The sequence below is a fragment of the Alosa alosa genome, chromosome 12 (assembly GCF_017589495.1).
Source record: "Alosa alosa isolate M-15738 ecotype Scorff River chromosome 12, AALO_Geno_1.1, whole genome shotgun sequence".
In the NCBI taxonomy this organism is placed as follows: Eukaryota; Metazoa; Chordata; class Actinopteri; order Clupeiformes; family Clupeidae; genus Alosa; species Alosa alosa.
The window spans coordinates 20,136,718-20,164,053 of NC_063200.1; the positions used below are offsets into that span (position 1 = coordinate 20,136,718).

General features: G+C 47.4%; 2 protein-coding genes across 2 annotated transcripts in view; both read left to right on the top strand.

Moving 5' to 3' along the window:
- The window catches only part of LOC125305058 (rab GTPase-activating protein 1), a 119,347-nt gene that overhangs the window by 40,217 nt on the left and 51,794 nt on the right, over positions 1–27,336 (top strand). The window contains exon 15 of the mRNA XM_048259659.1: positions 4,890–5,040. Coding sequence (XP_048115616.1) covers positions 4,890–5,040 — 151 coding nt within the window. The remainder of the gene's footprint in view (positions 1–4,889; positions 5,041–27,336) is intronic.
- LOC125304767 (probable G-protein coupled receptor 21) lies at positions 22,389–24,479 on the top strand. Its single transcript, XM_048259268.1, has one exon. The coding sequence runs from the start codon at positions 22,389–22,391 to the stop codon at positions 23,523–23,525; it is 1,137 nt and encodes a 378-aa protein (XP_048115225.1). The 3' UTR covers positions 23,526–24,479.

The window sequence follows — 27,336 nt, forward strand, 5'->3', positions numbered from 1 at the left end:
CTTGATAAATATATACCTATATATCATCCCTCTATCCCCTCTCTCTCTCTCCTATATCTCCTTTCTTTCTTTTCTTTCTTTCTCATCTCTCCCTAATTCTCCTGAGGCTTGATCACACATTCCTGCCTCTCTTCTTCTCCCCATCTCGCCTGTTTTTTCCTGGTACAGTGTGGTATAATTGAGTCAGCAAGCTTGACTTGATGCTGGTCACAGGGTTGCGGAAGAAAAGACAGAGCGAAAGACAGAGAAAGAGAGGGCTCTTTGTGTTCCCTTGGTACTCTCCACAGTAGGTACATACATTCCAATGTTCCTTTACCCCTCACACACACACACACACACACACACACACACACACACACACACACCTTGTGCCCCCCCCAGGCACATTTTACAGACCCCTCTCAACCCCCTGTGTTTTTTCTGTTTGTTCCACCACGGTGGCGCGTTACCATGGCAATAAGGGGGTACAGCCCGCAGGAGGTCGGTCGGTGGGCATTTTATATTTTGCGCAGAATACCACGGTGACGTCAGCGGAGCGGCTGCTGGAACAGCCGTGTGCTGCGGCGGCGCTGGAAAGGTCTCGTAGTCGCCGCGTGGCCAAGTGCTTCGCTCCACTTGGGTTGTTGTCTATTCACTGCTGTGGTCAATGTTGTTTGCTTCCCTGGTTGCTGTTGTTGTTGCTGTTGTTCTTTGTGCGCCAGTGAGAAGGGGTCGCAGGAGTCCACTGAGGCCTGGGGTCAGAGCGGCCATTTTCATGTGCCCACTTCTGCCATCTTTACAGCTGCTTCTGTGTGCCGTGGATCCAGAGGCTGTGATGGTGCTTATGTTTCAGTTGGGTAAACAGTATACCCCACTAGAACATAAACATTATACATAATAGTATAATCTATCTATAAAGCAAGAAGCATCTGTGTGTGTGTGTGTCTGTGGCACGCATATCTCGCTGACCGTTTGTCAGACTGACCTAAGATTTCGTATGTGGCTCGCGCGTGGCACAAAGGTGTGCACTCTCGATTTTGAAGATTTTTGAACACATATTTCAAAATATGCTTATTTACGTAGGACGTTTATCGCTGCTCTGCACTGTTTCCAAGGGGACCAGTTTCAGGGGAGCTCCACCCCATGGATTGTGTACTGACAGTTGCTAGCTAGGTCTAACTTTGATGATAGTCAGTCGCAATTTAAAAAACGGATTACTCGGGAACCGCTTGTGGGTTAAGATGCAAGATGATTATCATGTCTGACCTCAACAATAAAGACTCCCTGTATGCAGTTTGCTTGCATAAAATGATTACGCGGATTTTGCAACAACACGCCAACAAACACGGGTATGTAGTGACCACTCAAAATAAAAGTATGTGCAATAAACTGACGCTTCCAATAGCCCAGGCTACTTTGGACTTGAGACTTTGACTAAACAAACGACAATTCCGACAGCAAGGTCCCAAATTGAAACGAGCGATAGGCTCGGGCATGTAATTGAGCTACGGGTTTTCTTCAGGAATGGCATGTTTGAACGGGCACTGCACTAGTACTATGAAGCAACATAAGTATATAAGTATAAGTATATATACTCTTTTGATCCTGTGAGGGGAAATTTGGTCTCTGCATTTATCCCAATCCGTGAATTAGTGAAACACACTCAGCACACAGTGAACACACACTAATTCTGGCGCAGTAAGCTGCCTGCAACAACAGCGGCGCTCGGGGAGCAGTGAGGGGTTAGGTGCCTTGCTCAAGGGCACTTCAGCCGTGCCACGGCTGCCCCATAAGTGGTATGTTGAGCCTAAAGGCAGACACGGATGTGTTTTCTTTAAACTTATAGATGTCAATTGTTTGCTTTAAACTGTTTAAACAAGATGGCGAGAACCAAAGTAATTGCCACGACCTTGTTAACCGATTTTGAGTGCACCCCTGGCTTTATGCGCAATATATAGTACAGTACCACTAAATTAGTTTTGTACTATTGACTATCTCTCGGCAGTGGTGGAATCACAAGGGGTCTGTTCAGTAAAAACAGGCCTCACGTGTTAGACAGATCAACAGATAGATAGATAGATACTTTATTCATCCCAAGCGAAATTTTGATATTTAATTTTGTGGTAACAGACACACTCCTATGTGCTATTTAATGTCAGTAATGAATGAATCAATGAAATGAAGGAAGGAAAATGCTACCTTTTGGGTGCAGCGTTATGGTGATATGCATTTGTTATGTCAGGCTTTTGTCCTCTACACAGAATTGACAGCTAGTGGATTGGGAAAATACTGTATAATTGCTGAATCTGAGAATAAAAAAGTGTTTTTGCTCAGAATCTCTAATGCCCTCTTTAATACGAACATCATACTGTATTCATGTAAATGTATCCAGCTTGCTAATTTCCATCTGCTCTCCGTGGAAAGGTTGATGAGGCTGTTTACACTCTTTGGCATGTGGATTCGTCACACAGGGCGCACTGGGGTGTCGTCAATGTCATGTCCTGTCACATGGTCAATTAATCTTTCGATTTACAGCAATATGCACATGTGATATGATGCTCCACGAGGATAAGCTTGTTAAGATATGATAAGGTTAGATTTGAAAAAAAAAAAAAAGAAAGGTATTCTGGTATTTCCATTGAGAAATGACTCTCATGTGTGAATCACACAAGAATCACAGTTTGGGTTCTTCAGGGGAATCAGCACTTGGCAGAGGTAGGCAGTGCTCTAGACTGTGCTGTACTGTTCAGCTTTGCAGTACTGTAGACGGTGCTGTGCTGTTCAGCTTTGCAATGAAAATGTGACGGCCGGATAGATAGACAGGGTTCCTACGCAGTATGGAAAACCTGGAAAAGTATGGAATTTGATTTGAGTAATTTCCATGTCTGAGTATAAGTATAAGTATATATACTTTTTTGATCCCGTGAGGGAAATTTGGTCTCTGCATTTAACCCAATCGGTGAATTAGTGAAACACAAACAGCACACAGTGTACACACAGTGAGGTGAAGCACACACTAATCCCGGAGCAGTGAGCTGCCTGCTACAATGGCGGCACTCGGGGAGCAGTGAGGGGTTAGGTGCCTTGCTCAAGGGCACTTCAGCAGCGCCCACTGGTGGGGCTCGAACCGCAACCCTCGGTTACAAGTCCAGAGTGCTAACCAGTGGGCCACGGCTGCCCACAAAAAAGAAACAAGGGTATGGAGAAATATTTGTGTTTCCAGACTATTGCATTTGCAGTACTAATCACTTCACTCAGGTCATAATGAACCATTCCTACTGTTGTGTAGCTTAACTGTCAGTCCCCATCGTCAAGATACAACTATGATACACCTAAGATACAACTAAAAATGACCCAGCTAAATGGACGAATATTAAGCGTCATTTTTTAATTCACTTCAGTTGTCCATACCTTTGTTTTCACCGAGTTATCCCAAACCAGATTTGGCCGCAATGTCGAGAATATGATCTACCGAGAAGTTTGGAAATTTGAGCATGGAAAAAGTATGGAATTTTGAAATGGAAAATGTGTAGGAACCCTGGATAGATGGATGGATGGCTGGATTGATTGCAGTTATGTGACATGTCTGTTTAGTGGCAAGGGCGACGGAGAAAAATGATGGACTCCAGAATACTTCAAATATACTGGATCTTTTCAATGTGTATGGAGGTCTTGTTTGCACACTTCATTGTCCAAACTGATATGCCCCAATATAGTTGCATTCATTTTTATGGCTTTTGTCAACGGCTTCCACCGTTGTGCCCTTGAGCAAGGCATTTAACTCAGAGTTGCTCTATATAAGTCACTTTGGATAAAACTAAATGAATACATTTACTGCAAATGTAGAAGATATTATTGACTGAAATACCTCAGAATGTAGGGATTGGAAGTATACATTTTTATGTCATATTGATATGCCCATTCCTAAGGGTTGAACCCCCCCCCCACCAAAAAATGATATTGACAAGTTGAGCTATTCCAGAACAAGCACAGTATTGTGGTAGGTGTGGGAGTGTTAAAAAGGGATGTGTTTGAGCAGCAGCTAAGTGTTTTGTGTCTGGGTTCTTAAACGTATTGATTTTGACAACTCTTGGGACTCACAAAGGAAAAATTCGTACCAGGGTAAGAACTCAAATGCATCATGATACATGTAAGTTTATTTTCACAGTGAACAGAACTACTGCAAATAGAGTTTATGCCAAGCATTAAAAAAACAAACAAAAAAATGTATAACTGTGCATAACAAACAGCAAACAAACAAACAAACAAACAAAGGCATGTTGTGAAGGCCATCTGGCTGAAACATTAGCATTTTTGTTTGACCTGGCCAAAGTAACCTGGAAAATCTAAACTCTTTCACAAAGTGAATAGAATCTGGTGACTCACGATTGGGATTCCTTTCCAACGCTTGAATCATGACAGGCGCTAACTTTGAATTTGGTCCAGTTTAACCAACCACATTGATCAGAGATTCCTAATGTTACTTCCGACTTCGCCTAAACTTAACAAACTGACAATGAACAGCATCGACAGTCAGGAAACAGTGCATGTTGGCCTACCTTTGCTGTAAATAAATTTCTCCATTTTTTGATGTTTGCATGTGTTGCTTCTACCGTTTATCACAGTTTCGTCATCCCCTCTTGTCGCTGATTGGCCTGACATTTTTTTGTCTGAGGGAAACGCTAGTGAACTATCGTGTTCCAGACTAGTATCTCCCTGAAAGGAGATCTAGGATGGGTCGGGCCAGGCTACAAAATCAGTTGGATAAATTGTAAATGAGTCCACCGCATCATGAAGATCTGTGTGTGTGCTACCTTCTTACCTTCAGGTTTTTAAGGTTGGAAATGAATGAAAGGAGAGCCCAGTGAAGACTAATGGCTGATGTGTTGTGTATCCTTGTTTCCCCTCAGGCACCTGAACCTGTCAGTGCGGCCCAAGCAGCTCCCTGCCCTCGTCCGCAGTGGCGTCCCTGAAGCCCTCAGGGGCGAGGTGTGGCAGCTCCTCGCTGGTTGCCATAACAACGACCACCAGGTGGAAGAGTACCGGACGCTAATCACAAAAGTAAGTCCACCCGAGTTTGGCAGCAGCTTAAGCTCTGAACATCACTTCAGACTCGTGAAAAAAATGTTTTACCTGTACAGGCAAACTGTCACAAATGCAAAAGGGGCTTCATGCGAATGTCAGAGAAAGTTAAGAAGCGTGTGTGTGTGTGTGATGTGTTTGAGGGGGATAGAAAGGGTCTCCACTGGACTGGCGTGGCGTGTGAGTATTATGTAAGCAAACTGTTGATCCAGTTGCCTCCCATCTGGTCCCACTCGGCTGCATGAAGATGGCTGAGTGATTGTTTAGACAGAACCATTTAGATGAGCTGAGATGTTGTTGGGTTGGGAGCCCTCTGTCCAGAAACTTCAGATGAACTGACTCCAGACGACCCGCTGTGATAGGTTAGTTGCGATGAGGGGTTCAGGCTGGCTCCCCAGTGACCATGTGAGGAATGCAAGATATTCCTAATCCCTGAACTTTGACCTTTTTGTGTCACTTCCTGTGAATGGTGTAGGGAAACGTCTGTCGTTTGTTTTAAAGCTGGGAAACCGATATGCGTGTGTGTGTGTGTGTGTGTGTGTGTGTGTGTGTGTCAGGGTGATAGCTGACTGTGAGTTTGTTTTTTCAGTGAATGTTGTGTGACTCAGATGTTTTTTTTGGGGGGGTGGGTAGTCAGCGGGATGTGTGTGTGTGTGTGTGTGTGTGTGTGTGTGTGTGTGTGTGTGTGTGTGTGAGAGAGAGAGAGAGAGAGGGCAAGCGAGCAAGTGAGAGAGAGAGAGAGAGAACACAGCTGGGTGTCCGCAGTGCCTCTTCTCTCCTTTGCCAGGTGCAATATGGAAAGGGACGCCTGGTTTTCCACCACACCGCCTCACATCACAGACTAAGCTGTTCTAGGCAACGGGCAACCATCGCTCTCTCACACACACACACACACATTCTTTATCAAACCAAGTCAGGCTCCTTCATCTGTTTCTTTCCTTTCCTGTTCATTTCTATTTCTGGGCACCTGCCTTTTCAGCATCTCTCTCCCTCTCCCCTCTCTCTTTCTCTCTCTCTCTCCATCTCTCTCTTTCTCTGTTTTTTTTTAACAGTTACACACATGCTTCCTTAAACTGTTTCTTTGTTTTAGGCATCCTCCCTCCCTATCTTCAGCCTCTTTATGCCCTGCTTTAACTCTTTCATATTTCCCAGACATTTATCCTCCTGTCAGAGAAGACGTCCTTCATCATCTCCTCCTTCTCTTGCTACATATGCATATACACTTTCTTGTCCATCCCACACTCCCTCTCTCCCTCATTTGTCCCTTTCTCTTTCTCCCTCCACCCTCTCTCTCTCTCTGTCACCTCCTGGCTGTTGAGTTGGACACAGTGCAGGCTACACAGCTAAATAAAGCACCATGAGAGTGAGTGTTATGTATAGTACTGCTGTACTGCCGTGTGTGTGTGTGTGTGTGTGTGTGTGTGTGTGTGTGTGTGTGTGTGTGTGTGTGCCTGTGTGTGTGCCTGTCAGCATTACACAATCTGATCTGGCATCTGTGGAACTCCTCTAGAGGATTCCTATTCTTTCATACCCTAGAAAAACACCTGACTGACTCTACGCACTACACTTACTTCACTGTACCACTGCATCAAAATCACTGAATGTGTCCCAAATTCCTGCTCTCAGTGAGTACTTTTCATGGTGCCCAGTTTTAAATGTGTTGAAAACGTGTAACCAAACTGTGTGTTGTTTTTCTGCGTGACTGAGCTGTTAACCCCTACAGGGGCTTGGTGCCCTACATCTGCCACATGCTCTATGGACCAGTCCACTGAGTGGTCTCTGGTGTTATGTTGGGTTGAGGAGACCTGGGAAGTACATTGAAAGAAATCCGTCAATGGCTGCAAGCATGATTACATTACATTACATTAAATTACATTACGCTGACGCTTTTTGATCCAAAGAGACTTCCAACAAGGGAAACAGAGTAGAGTGTAGTGTGATAAGGACAAGTTAGTGAATGCTACTTCCATACAGTCAAGTGTCAGTTCTAGTCAGGTGGTAAGTGCTAGAATTAGCAAGTCTAGTTGTAGGTAGTGCTACAAGAGGATATACTCTCTGAAGAGCTGGGTCAGTTTTTTGAAGGCACAGAGAGGAAGCCCCTGCTCTAGTAGAAACTGGTAGTACATTCCAGTTATGGGAACGACAACTGAGAAAAGTTTGGATTGCCCTGAACGTACGGGTGGGAGAACTAGACGTCGTTCATCTGAAGAGCGCAACGGCTCCTCATAAACGTCCTTTCACACTATGTCACAATTTTTGGACAAAATATTTGTATAAAATCAAGCTGGGGATTTAAATATACATGTCTTCACACACCAAGGACAGACTGTTGCGATGAGAAATAAGTTCAAAACTGAATGAATTTCAGCCTTGGTGTGTAGACTAATAACCGCACATTTCATTACCTGCTTGATTCCGTATGAATATTTTGTTCGCCAATTCAGATTTGGTGTGAAAAAGCCTTAATGCAAAAGATGTTTGTTTTCATCAGCCTCAGAGTTCCGAGTAAAGCCAGAAAGCACATTTAGTCCTTTCCCGCTCTGTCATTTTAATAGATCTCAGCTCTGATTTGTACCAGAGCATCCCCGCATTTCGTGCTGGACTTTGATACGGGATGTCTCATTTATTTGAGGCTTCATATAGAAGTGCCTGTCATCTCCTTGGCAACGCTGGTGGGAAAACCAGAATGAGAAAAATCACATGGCCCTTCCAGTTCACTACTCAAGTGAAAGGGAGAAGAGGTTGCATTGTTGACCGCCATCACCATATCTCTGACATCAGATTCATGATAAAGGAATTGAATTAGCTGAATCAATTGCATTTATTGGAAACGTGCACCAGCACCTACGCCATAATAAAAGACTCAGGTCGTCAGTAATGGCCACACTGTCATGGACAAAGCCATCATCGTATTAGTCCCTTGTGTTTCATAATGGCTGTGTGGAAGAGATTGTTGTGTAATTTGTGGTGAATGATTGCAGTTTAGTGATTAAGCATGTTCCTTTTCCTGTTCTTGTCTGGTGTCACACTGAGTTGCTGAATAGGGTAAATCAAATCAAGTTTTACAGTTCAAATTTCAATTTATTGTTTTCCCCAGATGGGCAATTTGTGCTGCAGCAGGCATAGAACATCCACGCCAAACATACAACATCAGAGCACAGAACGGACACACAACCGTGATACAGACCAGAGAACAGGATGGCTTCTACCATCGTTAAGAATAGATAGTTGGAAGGTTCAATTAAAAATAAATACATTAAAATTAAAATATATAAAAAGAATAAAATACAATACATAGAACAATGGTGACGGACACATCAAGCTACCTCCTTCTGCTGTCTGAGTTCAGGGCTTGAATGGACAGAGGGATGAAGGCATTTTGATATCTATTCTTAAGGGCAATAGGTCCACTTAAGCGTAAGCCAGATGGTATCATCATGTACTCTACATTGAGAGGATGTGTTTTGTCTCAGCAAATGGCCATGGCTTTGCTACGAATTTGTTTGCAAAAAATATCTCGGCAGTCCTTTTTAATTTTGTGTATCAAAAATAGACAAGATTAGAAATGGTCGGAACGTTCTTGTAGTGAGGCTATTTTATATAATGCATAGCCTTGTCATGCCGAAGCACTTAAATAAGGCTGCAGGCCAGAACATTCTACGTGTAGCACAGCGTCGCATGGATGGCATCTATAGTAGTTCCGGTATCTCAGTGGTTTCTTTTGTCGCAGCTTTCCCGACACATTTCCACCATGCTGACCAGCTCACACAGGGGCCGGGCTGACCGGCTTGCCTTGTGTTCGCTGTGGATGTGTAATGTTTCATCTTTATACCTCCACGGGACCAGGAGAAGCGCAGAACATCTGCAGTGGCTGCGCTGAGTGCTCGCTGTGGTTCAGCAGCTGAGGCCTGCGGGCCCAGAGGTCTGCGCGGGCCTGACCCAGAACAGAGGAGCATGGGGCCAGGGCCTGGGCCAGCTGACTCCACCAGAACACTGAACTGGATGGAAAAAATGTTACACTGTGTTCTAACTAACTATGCGATGCAAGTGAGCGTTGTTAGCGACAAAATTAGTTTGATTGCTTTGTTTTCAATTGGAATGTCCTAATTGGATGCGACACAGTGCTGTACAGCACGATTGTGCGGTGTGACGTTTTCAGCAGAACTTTTGTGGGATGCCCCATTTCTACTTCTTTTTTTATCTCTTTCTTTCTGTCACTCACAATGTTCTGTGATTTTGAACAAGAAATATGATGTAATAGAACTGCATGTTTTAAAGGACAAGGTTCGGTATTTTACACTTAAAGCACACACAAGGAATGGTAAAACACCTGTTGGAAAGCATCTTTTGCAGCGATTTTTGTGTGAGCATATCAGTGAACACCCCTGACCACTCGGTGAGTTTCACGTCTTTGTAAACGAAAGTTTAATGCGTTTTAGGAAGTATTGTTCTAGTCTATGCAGCCGTTGTGGAGGTGGGGGAGTGCTACCACAGAAACCGAAAATTCTCAGGACAGCAGCATGTGTCCAAGGATTCAGTGTAGACAGAGAGCACTCCGTGCCATGGGAGAGTCAGACGCTCCATGCAGTCAGGAGAAGCTGTTACAGAGATGAAAAAATCCGGTTTCAGAAAGTAAAATCCTACCATGTATTGGTTCTTCCTATACATTTAAAACAGGTGAGTTCACTAATATGCTTATCTACCTGACTGAAGAACATCTCGAACATCACAAACATCTCGAACATCTCTTCCTGACCATCGGCTTCTCCAAGTCTAAGTCATGTACATTGACTTGTATGTATGGGAATCTTACGTGAGATCTAATAGTAATGTTTGTTGCAGATATGCATCAGAACCCTGGGGCATGTTGCCATTATACAATGGATGCTTTCATGCATTCCAAGCTGCAGTACTCTATACTGTGTAATTTTGTAACATATGTTTTGTTTACATTATATAATATATAATGTTTTGTTGAATATTCAGTCACCAGCTTTAGTCTGTCCGCTTCACTCTGGTCACATCAGCCAGCTAGCCACGCACGCACACACACACACACACTCATACACTCTTTTCCACACAGCACAGCTGCACCCTGTTTGAAACAACGCATGCTAGAACACAGCTTGACATCCGTGAAGCCACAGAAGTGTCTTATGAAAGCAGTACATCTTGAACTGAGTACACTCCTGTCAAAAAATCCACTTCAGGCGAAACGGTGGATGGGGGAGAGAATCTCATATTCTCTCTCCCTCTCGCCGTATTTCTTTAAAAATATTTATATATAACAACTCATATTTTATATATATATATATATATATATATATATATATATATATATATATATATATATAAGCATATATATGCTTTGCCCAGTTCTGTTATATCAGGGTTATGCTCTGCTGTGAAGCCTCTTCCCAAAAAGATACTGAGATAAAGAGAGGGAAGTAGAGAAAGTGGGGTAGCACTTGCCTTAAAGCCTGTGTGTTTTTTTTTCTTGTAACTATTTTTTCTACCCCCCTTTAAGTTGTAGTTGTTTTATTCTTCTCCAGTATTTATGTCTGTCAGCTCAAGGGGTGAGCTTGAGCAGCCAGCCAGCCACCCATCCAGCATCGCACAGCACAGCAGCATTGCATTGCATTGCATCGCTTTGCTCTCAGACCCCGTGCTACAGACCCGCAGAGATAAACACAACCCTGACAGTTTTACCCCCCACACCCGAGTGCCTTCCATCAACACGCCTCCTCCTCCCTCTCGGCCCCTCCATTTTGCCTACACCATCTTGCCACAGTGCCCAGCGGTTTCTTCTGTCCGTCCTCTCTCTCTCTCTCTCTTCTCCCTCTCTCTCTCCTCCCTCTGTTCTCTGCCCTTCGTTCCCACATTCTGCTCCTTCTTCTCCTTTGATCAAGTCTGGTCTGGACACCAGCCTGTGCCCCTCGGGACCACTGGTGCTCCCTCTTGGCATCGTCTTGCCCATGGAGGCCCTGCGATGTGGTAAAAGTGTTGGCATGGACCCCTCACCCAGGGCTGTCAGAGCCATTGTGAAGTTCCATGGGTGCCTCAGTCACCAGAAGACAATCTCTGTTCAACAAACTCTGTTTACATGGCAGATGGATGGTGCCTTTTGGGAAGGCATGAATGGTGGATTTCTCTGGAGATTGGGAAGGTGCTATGAGATGTAATGGTGTAATCTGTGATGGAAAGCAGGCAGCTCTGTCCAGCACAGGAATGGAGCGTATGGCAGCCTGTTGTGTGTGTGTCTGTGTGTCTGTGTTTGCTTTACAGTATGCACATCATGCTAATGTACCAGATGCTTAAATGCATGCACTCAATATAGTGTGTGTGTGTGTGTGTCTGTCTGTCTGTCTTTGTATGTTGGCAGTACAATTAATTTACCATGCTAAGTACACACGACTCAGGTGTGTGTGTGTGTGATTGATCCCACAGCGGAGAGTTGTGGTGACAGTGCCCCTGTGGTGTGTTGGCGCGTTCGTGAGCCCACTGCGTTTCTGCTGGGCTCGGCCATGTCACGCCGTTATGTAAAGTCAACATCCCGGGGACTGGGGGTCCCAGGTGGCCACAAGATGTGCTCCACTCTCCCATGCCTACGTGCACTCATCCCCTTGCTCTCTCTCTCTCTCTTTCTCTCTCTCTCCCTCCTCTCTCTCTCTCTCTCTCTCTCTCTCTCTCTCCCTCTCTCTCCCTTTCTCTCTCCACCACTTTTTCCCCTATGCACATGCTCAGTCATGTGCTTGCACACATGTGTATGTGTATGTATTTGTACTGGCATTTATGTTTGCCAGGCTGTTTGATGCAACCTCCTGGAATAATCTATATTCTGGCATCCAGTCCTGAACTTTTGCTTATCAATTACCATAACAGGTACAACCCTACATCCTTTTTTTTGGTCATTTTTAGTAGCCTCGGCTACCTGTCTGAGAGAGTTTGTTGTTCCTGGAAGGGATGGCCTCTTTCATACTCCGCCTTATTCTGGACAACATGATATCATTGTGTTGCAGCATGACATAACCGCTGCTCAATAGTCGGAAGTACTGGTCATGTTGGAATGAGAGAGATTTTTATCACAAGTAGTAATGGCAGAGGTAAGACCTGCCAATTCTGTGTTTGACTGCTGTTTTAGAAAGCTGTGTGTTTGGGGGTGGGTGTGTGTTTGGGTGTTTGTAGTGGTTTCTATGGGTGGGGTAGGAAGAGAATGTTTTTTCTTTCCGTAAGTATCACAGGGAGACAGTGTGTGTGTGTGTGTGTGTGTGTGTGTGTGAGTGAGCGTGCATGTGTGCGTTCACGGTGTTATTGTTTGTGTCCTTGTCTGGGAGAAAGAAGAAAATAGCTTTTGTGTGTGTGGGTAGACTGTGTGTCTGTAGGTGCGCATGTGAGTGTGTGTGTGTGTGTGTGTGCGCATACAAGAACATGTGTGTGTGTGTGTGTGTGTGTGTGTGTGTGTGTGTGTGTGTGTTTGTCTGTCTGTCTGTGTGTAAGGTGTTAGGGCTGTATTGATTATGATGTGACAAGACTGGCGCAGGCGAGAGCTTGGGTCGTCTTGGTTTTATTAAGCTGTCACTGAAACAGATTTCATATCAGCCTGACACATGGGACGAAAATATCACTCCTCCACCTCACTTACCACCTCACTTCCTCCCTCTCTCCCTCTCTCCCTCTCTTTCACACTGATCCTCTCTTCCACCCTTTTATTACTAACTACCATGGAAGCTCTTAGTGCTGCACGAGCTGAGGCAGGAAAGCCTCATCTTCAACTTAAGCACCACATCAAGAGCGACACTTTTCTTTCCCTATGAACATCTTGCTTCTCTGAGGCAAGCGGCTAGTTTTGATGAGCCGCCACGTTAAAAGTGGATGTTGGTTTAATACATTAAGGACCAATTTCCCAGACCTAGACTAAAAGCCCCTCTTTAGTGGAGGTCTTCTTTAAGGTTCTCTTTCAGTCTTTGACTAGGCGTAATTCATGACTGGGAAAGCAGCTCAAAGTGTTTTATCAGGGTAAGAACAGCCCTAGTGCAACCTGCGTTGTGTTGACCGCGCCGTTCAGCCCTGCAGTTGCCCGGACTCAAACCTGAAACTTGCAGCACTTTGGATTGGGAGGCGAACATGCTGGCAAGGGAGCTAAAGCCAATAGGTGCTCGTATCTCTTACTAGTTCATTTCTCAAGGTGTCGGGAGGGTAACATACATACTGCACAGCTGCATACCAGCTTGCTACCGTTACACTAACACCTTTGTTTTCACACACAAGCCTTGCATGTACGACTACCTCTGAACCTTCTACAGCCGGCCAAGGGTCACTGGCAGCTTCGGACATTGTGTACCCCACTGCTCTGCCCCCCGCCGCCCTCCCCCCTCCCTTGTCTGCCTTGGGACAGGACATCCAAAGCGGCAGGGTTAGTGCTAGCCACATTAGCGCCAAGTGCCAGTTTGTCTGTGTGCGTGGGGAGCGCCCATGGTCGGTGCCCTGCGTTTCGTATGTACCCAACTCTCGCTAATGAGCTGATTAGGCCACAGCCACGGCAGAAGGACACGGGGGTCGGCGGGTCGCTTCTTTTCTGTCAGGGCGCCCTCCGGCGCACACACCAACCCGACCTGGCCCGACCGGGACGCAAGCACACACCCCACCCCCCGCCACTCAGCCCCCCCACCATCCCTCTGTCGTAACCATCGTAACTAATAAGCTCATTAGTCGGGGACGGCTGGGAGCGAATACCACGGGAGCGGACTTTGTGTGTGTGTGCGTGTGTGCGGTGGATGGGGGAGAACTTTAAGTCGGGCAGCTAGCCAGGCAGGTCCTGATCCCCCGTGGTGAGAGAGAGAACAGAATGTATGAGCTGATTGAAGCGCTCCCATTCATTGTTGGGCCTTGCCTCTCTGCCTTGCCTAGCCTCACCGGTGCAGTGCGGGAAGCGAAACCTAATGATGTTGTAGTCGCTTTTTATTTTCGGAAAGAGTCTCGTCACCCCCCACCCCTTTTTTTTTTTTTTTTTTTTTTTTGTCGTCAATTTGCGGGCGTGTTCTGCTGCCAACAGCTAAATTTGACCACCGGGAGAGTGTCCAGAAAGAGAAGCCTCCAGAATGGTTATCTCTCATCTGTTTGAAGTGGTCATTGTGTGTGTGTGTGTGTGTGTGTGTGTGTGCGTGTGCGCCTGTGAAGGGGACACAACTTTGTCAAGTAATCATGTCCCGAGCAGTGCAGCCATTGTGTCTAATTGAATGGCAGCATTGAATGACCCACAATCTATTTGGGGGTTTTTGCCATTGAGGAGCGAGTCCCTGGCTTCTGTTGGCAGGGGAAAAGCGTGAGACTAATGATATCCTTGCAGTCAGGCCTTTTCTGAACTCTCCGCTTCACCAGCAGTTATTATGGAGTGCAAATAGACATCGACGGCTATTCAGCAAATGGCGACGCTTTCACTATTGTGCACCGGTGCCAGCAGCAGAACAGCAAGGATGGACACACACACACACACACACACACACACACACTCACACCGTGAAATGATAAATGATAACACTGGTGTGTTTTACACCACTATTCTTTGGGAGGCCCTGCCCATTTCTATGTACCAATCATGTACTTGGCTCCTGCCCAGTGCCATGAGGTTTCCAGCATTTTAATAGAATTCCGGTCACTCAAAGTGCAGAGCATATTCCTCTTTGTGAACATTCTTAGCTGTTGCATAATGAACCCATCCTGTCTCTGTGACTGACGGTAGCTTTAACGATCTAGATCAGGTGGATGTCAAAGGCAATGTTCTATGCCCTCCGCCACCCGTGCCCTACAATGTGTACAACATTGTATTTATTGGAGTCCGACTGTAGTTAATATCTGAGCACGCTGTCTCTCTCCGGTACAGTGTTCTAAATTGAGACATTGGCTCGAGTGCCGCTGACGTGTTACGTATTTACCGTATTTTCCGAACTATAAGTCACACTTTTTTTCATAGTTTGGCTGGTCCTGCGACTCAGGTGCAACATATATATATTTATATATATGGTTTTTTCCTCTTCATGACATTTTTTTGACTGGTGCGACTTATACTCCGGTGCGACTTATAGTCTGGAAAATACGGTACTTGCTCTATAACTATACTGACCTGAACTATAATGACCTCGGGACATTGGCGCCTTTTTATCTGGTAGTCCAGATTTAGACATCAGTTCTAATTCCTATTTATTGTTTTCAGCTGTGGTGATTTTAAAGCTATTGAATTTCCCGTAATTTCCCAACTATTAGCTGCAGCTTACACAACATTTTTTCAGCTGTGAGGCAGTTAATATGGTATTAATATGGTTTTGTTTCTTTTAACTTGCATAAAACATTGTCCTGCGGCTTATACACAATGCGGCTAATACACAGGAAATTAGTGTAGTGTCGCTGGTCCATTTCAGAGCTGTCCCAGGGTCAAGTCCCCATGACCTCTCCCTCTCCTGTAGCGATCCTCTTATGTTACGGCATCATGATCTCCATGACCCGATCACTGCCACAAGCTCCCCCGCGCTCACCTATTAACTCAGCAAGTGGTACATCATAGTCTGGCGGCGAGGTGACACAAGCTCAGTGCGGCCCAATGCATATGAAGTAGCTGTCACATATCGAAGTGTGTCGCTTGCCATTAACGGCCATTGGAAGTGACATTTCGTAACCGCTGCTATTAAATTCTTATGGCCTATGGTGTTAATGTGTCAAGGAGGGGGTGACGACAGGACTGATGGCTTTGTTATGCTTCCAGTAAAGGGGGGGTGGGAGAGTAAGTTGTGGCATCACGGTCGTGTTTAGATTCCTGTGGCGAGGAACAGCCTCGTCCGTAAATTGTAAATTAGTCGAGGGAGTCATTGTTAACTCTGTGCTCGGATATAACTCCAACCTTTTTCTTGGAATGTTACAGACACGCAGACAGAGGCATGCACCTGGAGACTTGTCAAAGAATGCCATGCACACACACTAATAAATTACGGAAGTATAAACCCTACATGCCAGTCGTACTCTCTTTCTCTCTTTCTTTCTCTCTTTCTTTCTTTCTTTCTTTATCTCTCTCTCTCTCTCTCTCTCTTGTTCTAGTACTGTATGTCTCTTTCTCTGACTAGACATGGTGTTTGTATGTCTTTGTGTTTTCCATGTTTGTGTGTGTGAGTGTCTGGCTGCTCAGGTGATGGACCAACTGTTTGTCTAGACACCTTAACACACACACACACCACACTCATTTGGACTGTGTGTATGGGTTCTTCTTCTGCCCATACCTTCACCAGATGTGTCCGAGCTCCTTGTCCATAAACACAGCTCCTGAGGTCAAACAGCAGCCCGCCACTGATGCATCACACACACACACACACACACACACACACACACACCCTGACTGGCTTCACGTGGTGAAGAAAAACAAACGGCTCCTACAATGCCCCGTCTGTTTCTCCCTCGCACTCATCCGCACTCTCCCCTCCTTCTCTTCCTCCTCTCCTCCCCTCTCACACCCTCTTCTTTCTCTCCCCCATCTCTGTCTCTCACTCTCTCTTCCTCCTGTCCCCCATCTCTCTCTCACTCTCTCTTCCTCCTGTCCCCCATCTCTCTCTCACTCTCTCTTCCTCCTCTCCCCCCCTCTCTCTCACTCTCTTGCTCTCTCTTCAACACCTTTGACTTGGTGCTTTCTGTCCAGCATGCCTCAGCCTAATAGTGTTTCTCCCTTCCTCTTCCTCCCTCTTCATAACGTTTTCTACAAGTTAAAATAAAGGTTCATACTTCTCCTTGGGACAAGCACTTTTGAATTTTGGAAAACACTTTCCCATTTACATCGGGATTTTGCAAACATTCAGTGTCAGAGTCAATAAAATGAGCCCTTCAACGAAATTGACAAGCAGCTGTAAGTAGGCTAAGCATGCTAAATTCGACATCCAAACAGTATTACAGACTATTAGTTTAGTCTCTTCAATGTAGCCTACTATGTTGTGATAAGACCTTAGCAGAGTTCACTTCAATGCAGCAGTTTTGAACAAATTTGCGCAGTATGGTTAAGATGCTAAGCGGATTTAATAGCAATTTAGCCAGACGTCTTCTATGCAATGCTTCTATGTGGCAACAACAATCCTTCAACAATCGTGAATATTTTGTTAAATGCACATGCAGAGGAGGAGCAGCGGCTACTTAGAGAGAGCGGTGGGGCAAGGAAAGGCTGATATGATAAAAGCGCAGCTCAATGGCAACGCAAGGATTTGATCTTATATTTAAATTAAATTAAATTAAATAAACATAGAATATTAATCTGTGGCGGCCGATTTTTATTTCGTGGCGCCCCGCCACAGATTAGTCAATGTATGGGAAACACTGTAGTCTTTGCTCTTTTCCTGCATTGAATCGCAATTGAGTGTGCATCTAATGTAACAGCGGAGTCTCCGCGGAGAGACATCCACTCTCCAGGTTTAATTTTCGCTGTTGTTGCGAGCTAATAGGCTATGATATGGGAAATGCTTTGATTATTTAAAAGGCAACTGCAACTAAATTGTGTGTCTGCCATGGCGGCATTAATTTTGCCGTGGTGGGCCGCCATGCTAAAATCAACGTCAGAACACATTTCTATTCCCTGTTGTGTTTGAATCATGTGACTGTCCAGTGAGAGCCACTCCGATGTGGGTGTGTTTGTGTGTACATGTGTGCTGTGTGATCTTGTTAATGATATGTGTTTCTGTGTGTGTGTGGACAAAGGTCAGTTACACAGATGTACTATGCAGTGACAGTGGGGTGGGGGGTAGAGATGTCTGTGTAGGTGGTCTGACATCACCCCCCTAGAGAGACCTTTTTGCCCTTTGCGGTTGCTTCCTGCTATATCCTCAGCCAATCAGCTGTCTCGCTGAGTCACTGCACCATAGACACAGTGTGTGATTGGATGGACACACACACACACACACACACACACACACACACACACACACACACACACACACACTGGACTCACACTCACAACTGAGGTGATCAGAATTCCAATTTGACTGTCGGAAACTTTGTCTGTGTATGCCTGAGTTAGGGAGAGTGTGTGTGAATGTGTGTGTGGTGTCTCGTGTATTAGAGTGTGTGTCAGGTGGCTGTACCCAGGTGTGTGTGTGTGTGTGTGTGCAAGAGAGTGTGTTTGCAAGAGAGTGTGTGTGCGCATGTCTCTGCAGACTTGGTGATAATTGGACTGGGCTCAGGAGGATTTCTATGCGTGCAGATGTGGTATTCGTCCCCCGATTGTCTGGGGGACTGAAAGAACGCTTCCTCCTTCTCTACCTCTCTCTCTCTCCTTCCTTCCTCCTACCCTCCACCCCTATCTACCCCTCCACCTCCTTGCATCTCTTCCCTAAATTTCTGCTCCCCCATTCTTCCTCTCATCTCCACCTCTCCCCCTCCCTTTCCTGCTCCCTTCTTCCCCTGTTGGACACCTTTTTCTCCCTCTTCCCTCTCTCTCTCTCTCCCTCTCTCTCTCTCTTCCTCCCCTTCTCTTCTGTCTGTCTAATGGATGAGTTTGGTGTTGTCTGCTCCCCACCTTTCAGCCGCATCTATTTTTAGCCCCTCGTGTGGCAGGCTGAGGAGGTGCGTGAAGGCAGGGGAATGTGTCTCCAGCCAAGGGGAGAGAATGGGGTGTGTGTGTGTGTGTGAGAGAGAGAGTGTGTGTGTGACAAAGAGAGAGAGAGAGCGAGAGCAAGAGTGTGTGTATGTGTGTGTCTGTTAGCCAAACGGAGGGATGGGTGAGTGGGTGTTTGATTTGTGTGGGGGTTTCCAGTCAGAAGGTGTAGGTGTGTGTTTATGCGGTTAGGGTTGTGGGGTTCTGTGTGTGTGTTGTTTGTACCTGGTTCCAGTTAAAAGGAATGTTGCGTGTTTGTATGTGTGTTTTTGAGTGTCTGTGTGTCTCTCTGTTCAGCCAAAAAAAAAAAGAATCTTTGGGTGTTTCCAGTTGTGTTTTTTGTGCATGTCTGTGTGTAGCCTTTTTCACGTGGGTCAAGTCCGGCTTGGCAGACGGTAGAGTAGTGGTTAAAGAATAGTCTGTGTCGGGTCTAGCACTGAAAGAGGATATAGGAGTCTTGGGTTAAAGGTTGGGATTAGACTCTGGACCAGTTTAGGTTTGATGCTGTGGATTTAACAAACAGTTTGGATTTGTGTGTGTGTGACAAAGAGAGAGAGAGAGCGAGAGCAAGAGTGTGTGTATGTGTGTGTCTGTTAGCCAAACGGAGGGATGGGTGAGTGGGTGTTTGATTTGTGTGGGGGTTTCCAGTCAGAAGGTGTAGGTGTGTGTTTATCACAGGTTAGGGATTTGTGGGGGTTCTGTGTGTGTGTTGTTTGTACCTGGTTCCAGTTAAAAGGAATGTTGCGTGTTTGTATGTGTGTTTTTGAGTGTCTGTGTGTCTCTCTGTTCAGCCAAAAAAAAAAGAGATGTTTGGGTGTTTCCAGTTGTGTTTTTGTGTGCATGTCTGTGTGTGTAGCCTTTTTCACGTGGGTCAAGTCCGCTTGGCAGACTGGTAGGTAGTGGTTAAAAGAATAGTCTGTGTCGGGTCTAGCACATGAAGAGGATATGGGAGTCTTGGGTTAAAGGTTGGGGATTAGACTCTGGACCAGTTTAGGTTTAAGCAGAGGCAGAGAAGTATGCTGTGGATTTAACAAACAGTTTGGATTTGTGTGTGTGTGAGTGAATGACACACACAAACACAGACACACAGACACACACACACACAGACACACACACACACACACACACACACACACACACACACACACAGACACACACACACACACACACACACACACAGACACATTCGGAGTTCTCTGAGGGGCAGGTGCATCAAGGTGCACACAGTCATACACACACACTGAGCTGCACACATACATACAGTCACTATCACATACTCACTCCTTAACCTATTGAAAGTCCAAGGCTGCCAAAGTGAAATGTGTTTTCAGAAAGTTCCTGCTAAGAAGTTTTCACACACACACACACACACACACACACACACACACACACACACACACACACACACACACACACACGTTTTCTATAGAGCGGGTGTGAGAGGAGAAAAAACCGGGACAAAAAGATGATGGCATTCTCCATATTTCTTGCTGTGCGGGCTGAAAAGCAGGCACACAAGGATTCTCTTAGCAGGAGTGAGAGAGCGAGAGAGAGAGCGAGAGAGAGAGAGAGAGAGAGAGAGAGAGAGAGAGAGAGAGAGCGATTCTGTCCCCTGCCTGCCGCCTGCCTGCCTGCCTCACGTGCTGCAGTTCCCATCAAGGGCACACAGCACAGCGCAGCCCAGTGCAGCCCAACACTGCTCTGCTCGCTCACCACATAAGATATTCATACACGCAGAATGTGTCCCGGACAATGGCCTCCACTAGAATAGTGTGGCAGAGTGGAGAGGATGGCGTGAGTGTGAGTGTGGAAGGGAGAGAGGGATGGGAGCATGTGTTTAGGTGAGACAAAGAGCCTGTATAGGCTTTTTGTGTCTGTGGGGAAATACGAATTGTATGGGAGTATTGAAGAGAATGAGGGAGACTAATGTGTGTGTGTGTGTGTGTGTGTGTGTGTGTGTGTATGTATGCTTTTGTGTGTCTGTTATTGTAGCCTTTGATGATTGTTTTGAATGGCAGATATATTTTTTTTGGTTTCGGAGCAAAGAGTGTTGACTATTTGAATAGGAATGAGTGGATTGCAGAATACATTTTTGTCCACATCTCAGGAAGAATGACTGACTTTAAAGAGATTTTGTGATATATACCGTATTCGGACACACACCGTCTGTACTGTACACAAAAGCTTGCTTCTATACATGTGCTTTTTCTGTGTGTGTGGGAGGGGGGTATATGCACAGAAGCACAAGCCTGTGTGTGTGTGTGTGTGTGTGTGTGTGTGTGTGTGTGTGTGTGTGTGTGTGTGTGTGTGTGTGTGTGTGTGTGTGTGGAGGGGGATGCCTCTCTGTACTCTCGTGTTCTTGCAGCTGCTCACTGGCCAGAACCTGAGGTGGGAGGAGCCTCAAAGTATGCTGCAGAGAGAGGAAGGAGAGGAAGGAGAGAGGAAGGAGAGAGGGAGAGAGAGAGACGGAGGGAGGGAGGGAGGGAGGGAGGTAATGAGTTACTGAGAGAGCAAGAGGGAGAGAGAGATTGAGATAATGAGGGAGAGAAAGTGAGAGAGAAGGGAGGGAGGACCTGGCAGAGACGGGGAGAGAGGGAGGAGGAGGGAGAGAGAGAGAGGGAGGAGGAGAGAGAGAGCGAGGGAGGGCTTGTTCTTTCTGCATCGTGCTGCTCTCCTCTTTCCCTTCATTTCCATTCCAGACGCGGGCACCTCTCTCTCCCTCTCTCAGGAGAGCCCCCTCTCTCTGCTCCGCTCCAAACGCCAATCACCCCGCGCCCGCTACTGCTTCATCTTCTATCACACACACTCTTCCTCTCTGACCGACACACACACAAACACACACAGACAGAGAGAGAGGAACACACCCACGCTGCTGGCTGGACCTGACTTCTTCACTGGCTGCACTCATCACAGAGACTCTGTCTGGACTGGACGCGAGCGCATCACTTCTGGTCGTCCTGGAGGACGACGCGGCACAGGGGGGGGATCAAGGAGCGGGCGACTGACTGTGAGAATGCTGAATCGTGGGAGTTGTAGGACTACCGTTGGACTCTTGGACTACAATTCGAGCTGAAGGCTTTTTTTTTTTTTAGTCCTTTTCTTTTAGTGTGTTTCGCTTCGTCACACTATGAGGTGGAGTACTTGGTAAATCAGGCTGTCGCGGTGCTGGTTTTGCTGGTCGTTTCTGTGGTTTTCCCCTTTTCCTTCGCTCCCCCTGCTGCTCTCTCTCTCCGCTGTTCGGTTCGTCCTGGGGAAAGAAGGACTAGTGCATTGTGTGCCGGGGGATTTGGGTTTGAGCTAAAGCCCTCCGCTTCACCCCGGTGTGTGTGTGTGTGTGTGTGTGTGTGTGTGTGTGTGTGTGTGTGTGTGTGTGTGTGTGTGTGTGAGATCCATCACAAGCTCTACCTGCGTGGTGTGTGTGGATGAGAGAGAAAAATAGAAGCGGAAACGTAGAGCGAGAGAACGGACATTAAAAGACTTGACCGAGAGTGGGTCGCTCTCGCACAGGTACCCCTCATCCTCACGATGGACGCTACGTGTAGGTGTCCGCTCCCCCCACTCCTCCCCACCCCCTCCTCCACCTCCCAAGGGTGGAACTGAGCCTTCTGCTCAGCAACTCCCCACCCCCACCACCCCTGCACCCTTCCATCCCCAAACACCCCCCCCCCCCCCTCTCTGGATCCCCCCTATCATCCATCCCTACCCAAACACCATGAACTCCTCCCTGTTGGAGGGCAATGGCTCCAACAGCAGCTTGGGTGATGATGGCATCCCTGGTGGCGGTGCCCCCTTCTGCCTGCTGGACGTGGGCTACTCTGCCCTCTTCCACACCTGCCTGCTGGAGGTGACTGTTATCCTGTTGCTGACCGCTCTCATCGTCTGCGGCAACCTGGTGGTGCTGCTGGTCTTCCACTGCGGGCCGCTGCTCGAGCAGCCCGGCACGAGCTCTTTCATCCGCACCATGGCGTACGCCGACCTCTTGGTGGGGGTCAGCTGCCTGATCCCAGCCCTCTCGCTGCTACGTCACCTGGGCGGCCTCGACCCAGCGCTCACCTGCAAGGCCTTCGGCTACATGGTGTCGGTGCTGAAGGGCGTGTCCATGGCGTCGCTGGCGTGCGTGAGCGTGGAGCGCTACGTGGCGGTGACGCGGCCGCTCTCCTACGCGGCGCTGGTGACGCCGTGCCGCCTGCGCGCCTGCATCGTGCTCATCTGGATCTACTCGGCGCTCGTCTTCCTGCCCGCCTTCCTCGGCTGGGGCAAGCCGGGCTACCACGGCGACGTGGTGGAGTGGTGCGCGCACTGGGAGACGCGGCCGGCGTTCACGGCGTTCATCATGGCGGCGCTCTACGCGCCCGCCACCCTCACCGTCTGCTTCACCTACGCGCACATCTTCCGCATCTGCCGGCAGCACACGCGGCAGATCAGCGAGCGGCGCGCCCGATACGGCCCGCAAGAGCCCACGCCGCCCGCCACCGGTGGTGGCGGTCACACCCCTTGCTCCCTGGCGTCGTCCTCGGCAACCAGCGGCGGAAATGGTGGCAGCCCGGACAAGCGCTACGCCACGGTGCTCTTCCGCATCACCAGCGTCTTCTACCTGCTCTGGCTACCCTACATCCTCTACTTCCTGCTGGAGAGCGCGGGCATCTACCGCCATGCGGGCGCCTCCTTCCTGACCACCTGGCTGGCCATCAGTAACAGCTTCTGCAACTGTCTCATCTACAGCCTGTCCAACAGCGCCTTCCGCAAGGGCCTCAAGCGCCTGTGCTCGCTCTGCGCCCAGAGCGTGGACACCAAGAAACCTCTGGGGCCTCCACCACCGCCGCACATGCGCCATTCCTGTGACGTCTGAAACGTTCGTCGTGACCCTCGATCAACCCCCACCTCCACCGCCACTACCGCAACACCACCACCCCCACCCCCCATCAGCACCTGATGACCTCCTCCATCTATATATGTGTGTGTGTGTACGTCACGATGAAGTGAGTGGTGGTGTTGGGAATGTTTTCTTTTTCCATTTAATATGGAAGAAGTGGGATGGAGTGACATGACCGAATGGGTGTGCCATACCATCAGATGAGGAGGAGAAGTAGCAGCAGGATATGGATCTTGGCTGGATGGGTCGTGGAGGATCACCCAGGTGTGTGTGTCCTGCGTGCCCGCGCATGGTTGCCTCACAGTGGGAGTGAATGGCACGGAGCAGAAGGACTCATCCCTGTCTTCTGGCACGCACCAGACCAGTGTCCTCCAGGAGCCTCTGCTGTCTCTTTCAGAGTTTCAGATGGGATCTGCTCCGTGGTGTGTTTTGTGTGGACACTCACACACACAAAGACACTTCTAAAAAAGCTTTTTTTTTCCTTGTAAAAAAAAAAACAAAACAAAAAAAACTCAACAACTTGTCTTAGTTAAACTGTGGTCTGTTTAACAAAAGAGACTTTTTCTGCCGACCAATTGACTGACCAACCATCTGCTGCAGGTTGAGTGTTTATTTAGCATTGTTACTGTGTTGTTCTATGATACTGAGCTGACCTGTGTGTTTTATGGAAGTGTCTTTTGCCCTTGGGACATTTAGGCAGCGTCCCCATCAGAGACTCTCCTCTCCTCTCCTCGGAGCGCTCCTGTCCTCCTCAGCAGTTTAGCCTGACCTCCATACTCCATCTTGCCGACAGGTTTTCAGGGCACAGTGGGTTTTTTTCCCCTCCTCTACCACCTCCTCTGTCATCTCTCCGCTGCGCTTAAAAAGCAGGTAGAGTGAGAGAATAAGAGAACGAGAGAAAGAGAGTGAATCATAAAAAGAGAGACGGACAGATGGGGGACGAGGGCGGGGAGGGGAGGGGCTTAACCATGTGGAACGGCAGCGCTGGATGTCAGGGCTTGTTTGCCAGAGACGACGGGGGACTGGCTGTACAGTACACACAGTTCTCAGCCCTGTGACCTGCCCCTTGGCTCTCTTTTGCCCCTGCCCCTGCCCCTGCCTCTCTTACCCCACCCTCCCCCCAACCCCCACCACCCTCACAACCCTCACAACAGCTCCGCCCCGACCCCCGCCGCCTTGGGCAGACAATACCTCATTCTGCTTGGCCTTTCATTCCTGTGGATTAACTAATTGAGACTCAGCGGTGGCAGGAGAAGAGAGAGACTGTGACTGTGTTCAGTCCACCACCTACAACACCATCACCTAGTGTGGACATCCAGTGGCAACGTTGATGGAAACCCACGGGGAACGTTCCGGATTGGCCGAGACGTGCAGCTGTGATGGCTGCGGGATTGTTTGCAGTTCAGGGCGGTCGGTATCTCGGTGACGCGGGAGCGGAGCGCCCACCTTCTCCCTCCGGCCCTCGCCACAGCGTTTACATGCTCTTTTCAATTTCAACCCTGCTGCTCCGCACCAGCCAGAGAGAGGATTGCGTAGCACTGCCCCCGGCCATGACACACACACACACACACACACACACACAGCACACACACACACACACACACACACACACACACACACACACACACAAAATATGAATGCCATTCGGAAAAAAACAAGTATTATCTGCCTGCCTTTTTGCCTAACCTCTCCTGCTGTATTGATGCTCCGAAGAAGAGAGCAGTGCGTGTGTTTGTTGACTATTTTAGAGAAGAGAACGGGCACATTCTGTTATGTGTGAAGTCTTTTGAACTCGCGTCTTACGTGTGAGAAGAAGAGCAAGTGTGTGTTGATTCTGTAGAGTATGACGAGGGGGTGGACAAAGGGCTCAGAACGAGGGCAATAAAAACGACGTGCACAAACTAAGAATTACGACAGGAATAGCCCTCTGGTGCACTGGACACGCTCACTTTGATCGGTGCAGGTCGGGCTGTCCCAGAGTTAGTTAGTACTGCGTGATGTGTAAGGTGTCTGCATGGTGGAGAGTCTTGTGGAGAGAAAGTTGGAGGTTTTAGGGGGGCAGGGTGGGGGTTACTCTTCTTAGGTGAAGAAGGAGTGCGTCTGTGTGTGTGTGTAGATTGTTGCCGTAGAGGATCATCTGTTAGCCAGGACTGTCTGGGGGGAAAAGCTGCCACATATGAACCATTACATCACACCCTCATTGCATGAGAGAGAGAGAGAGAAAGGGGGAGAAGGAGGGAGAAAATAGAGAGAGGGGAGAAGAGGGAGAGAGTGAGTGAGGGGAAAGAGACGGAGAAAGGGAGAGCAGGGATAGCTGTCGATTGCGTCAGTGAGTTCTGGGGTAAGCAGCATTGCAGTGGTGCAACTCTGCTGAGGTGGCCAGCGGCTCTCCGCTCCAACCAGTGCTGCCCGTGGGTGCTGGGGCATGCAGCCGACAGAGCCGTTGGAGTGTGTGTGTGTGTGTGTGTGTGTGTGTGCATGTCCGCAGACTTGACAATTTACTATGAGCACCTCCTATGACTGGAGAAAGAGAGAGAGCCATAACACATATATTCAAGCAAACAAAACTGTTTAGTCCTTGACATCATCATCTCAGCTCCTCTATACTGAATGCGTCTGGCACCAGTCTGCTCAAGGTCCCCCATATATCCCATCAGACTGCGCTTACGGACAACCAGTCAACCAACCTCAACCAGATAATGGATATCTAGCATTCGCTTTGAGTCCAGTGTGGAACATTTACCACTCCTGTCTCTGGACACAACAAAATGACACAAAATGGATGGACATCCCTGCCTGTCTCTTACACACAACGCCCACAAGGCAGAACACTGAGGTCATCCTTAGTCCAGTCGTCGTATCCACATGGTCATCCATCGGAGTCGACATCCTTCTTAATGTACACTATACAATGAATGGTACTCTTTTGAGTGGTGCAGGGAAGCCCCTGTCTGTCTTGTCTCTTGTTACTTTTGTCTTTCTAGTTGACCAAAGTTGAACATATTTATTGGGTGTGTTGCGTTGTTACGTCATTTTACTTCTTGTATTGTATTGAGCAAGAAAGGAACCAGGAAGTGCTTTATCGAGAGTGGCCAAGTTTGTTTCTCAAGAGTGTGTTTTTTTGGTAGCCAGTGGCAACCTCTGATGAGAACAAGGAGTGATTGATGTTCTTTTTTTTAAAAAAAAGCAAAAAAAAAGTAGCAGACTGATCTTGTCTTCTGCCTTTTAAAGTTTAAAATGTATTTGATGCAATAGTGTTTCCGACGTTGATCCAAAACTCCCAGACACACTCTTGCCTTGGCTTTGCGTGTGCGTTTTCTTCTCTGAGGGCGTGGGAGTTTTGGTTTGTTTATTTATTGAGTCGATTGAATGAAACACACTCACACGTGTCTTGAATAGTCGTTTCTGTTTGCTTTTTATAAATGAAGCGATGGCAATATGCGTAGCTTTTATGGATGTTGTTGGCTTGTTTTTGATACATCAGTCGCGTATTTCTTTTCTACCACCCTTGTCACCCAGATGCATGTGTAAATAACAGATAACTTAGAGATTTACTTTTGTACTTCCAAAACATACTAGACGTTCAAGTAAAGCCAATTGAAAACCATACGTACTTGGAGACTGTTAGAAAGAAACCTGTGTGTGTGTGTGTGTGTGTGTGTGTGTGTGTTTGAAAGAGGATAAGTGCCATGCATAGGTAGAAACTGCCATTTTTTTTTGGCAGGGTGCTGTGCAATATTTTTTTTTGTCTTGTGTCTGCTCTTAGCAGATAGCCACATTTTAGTAG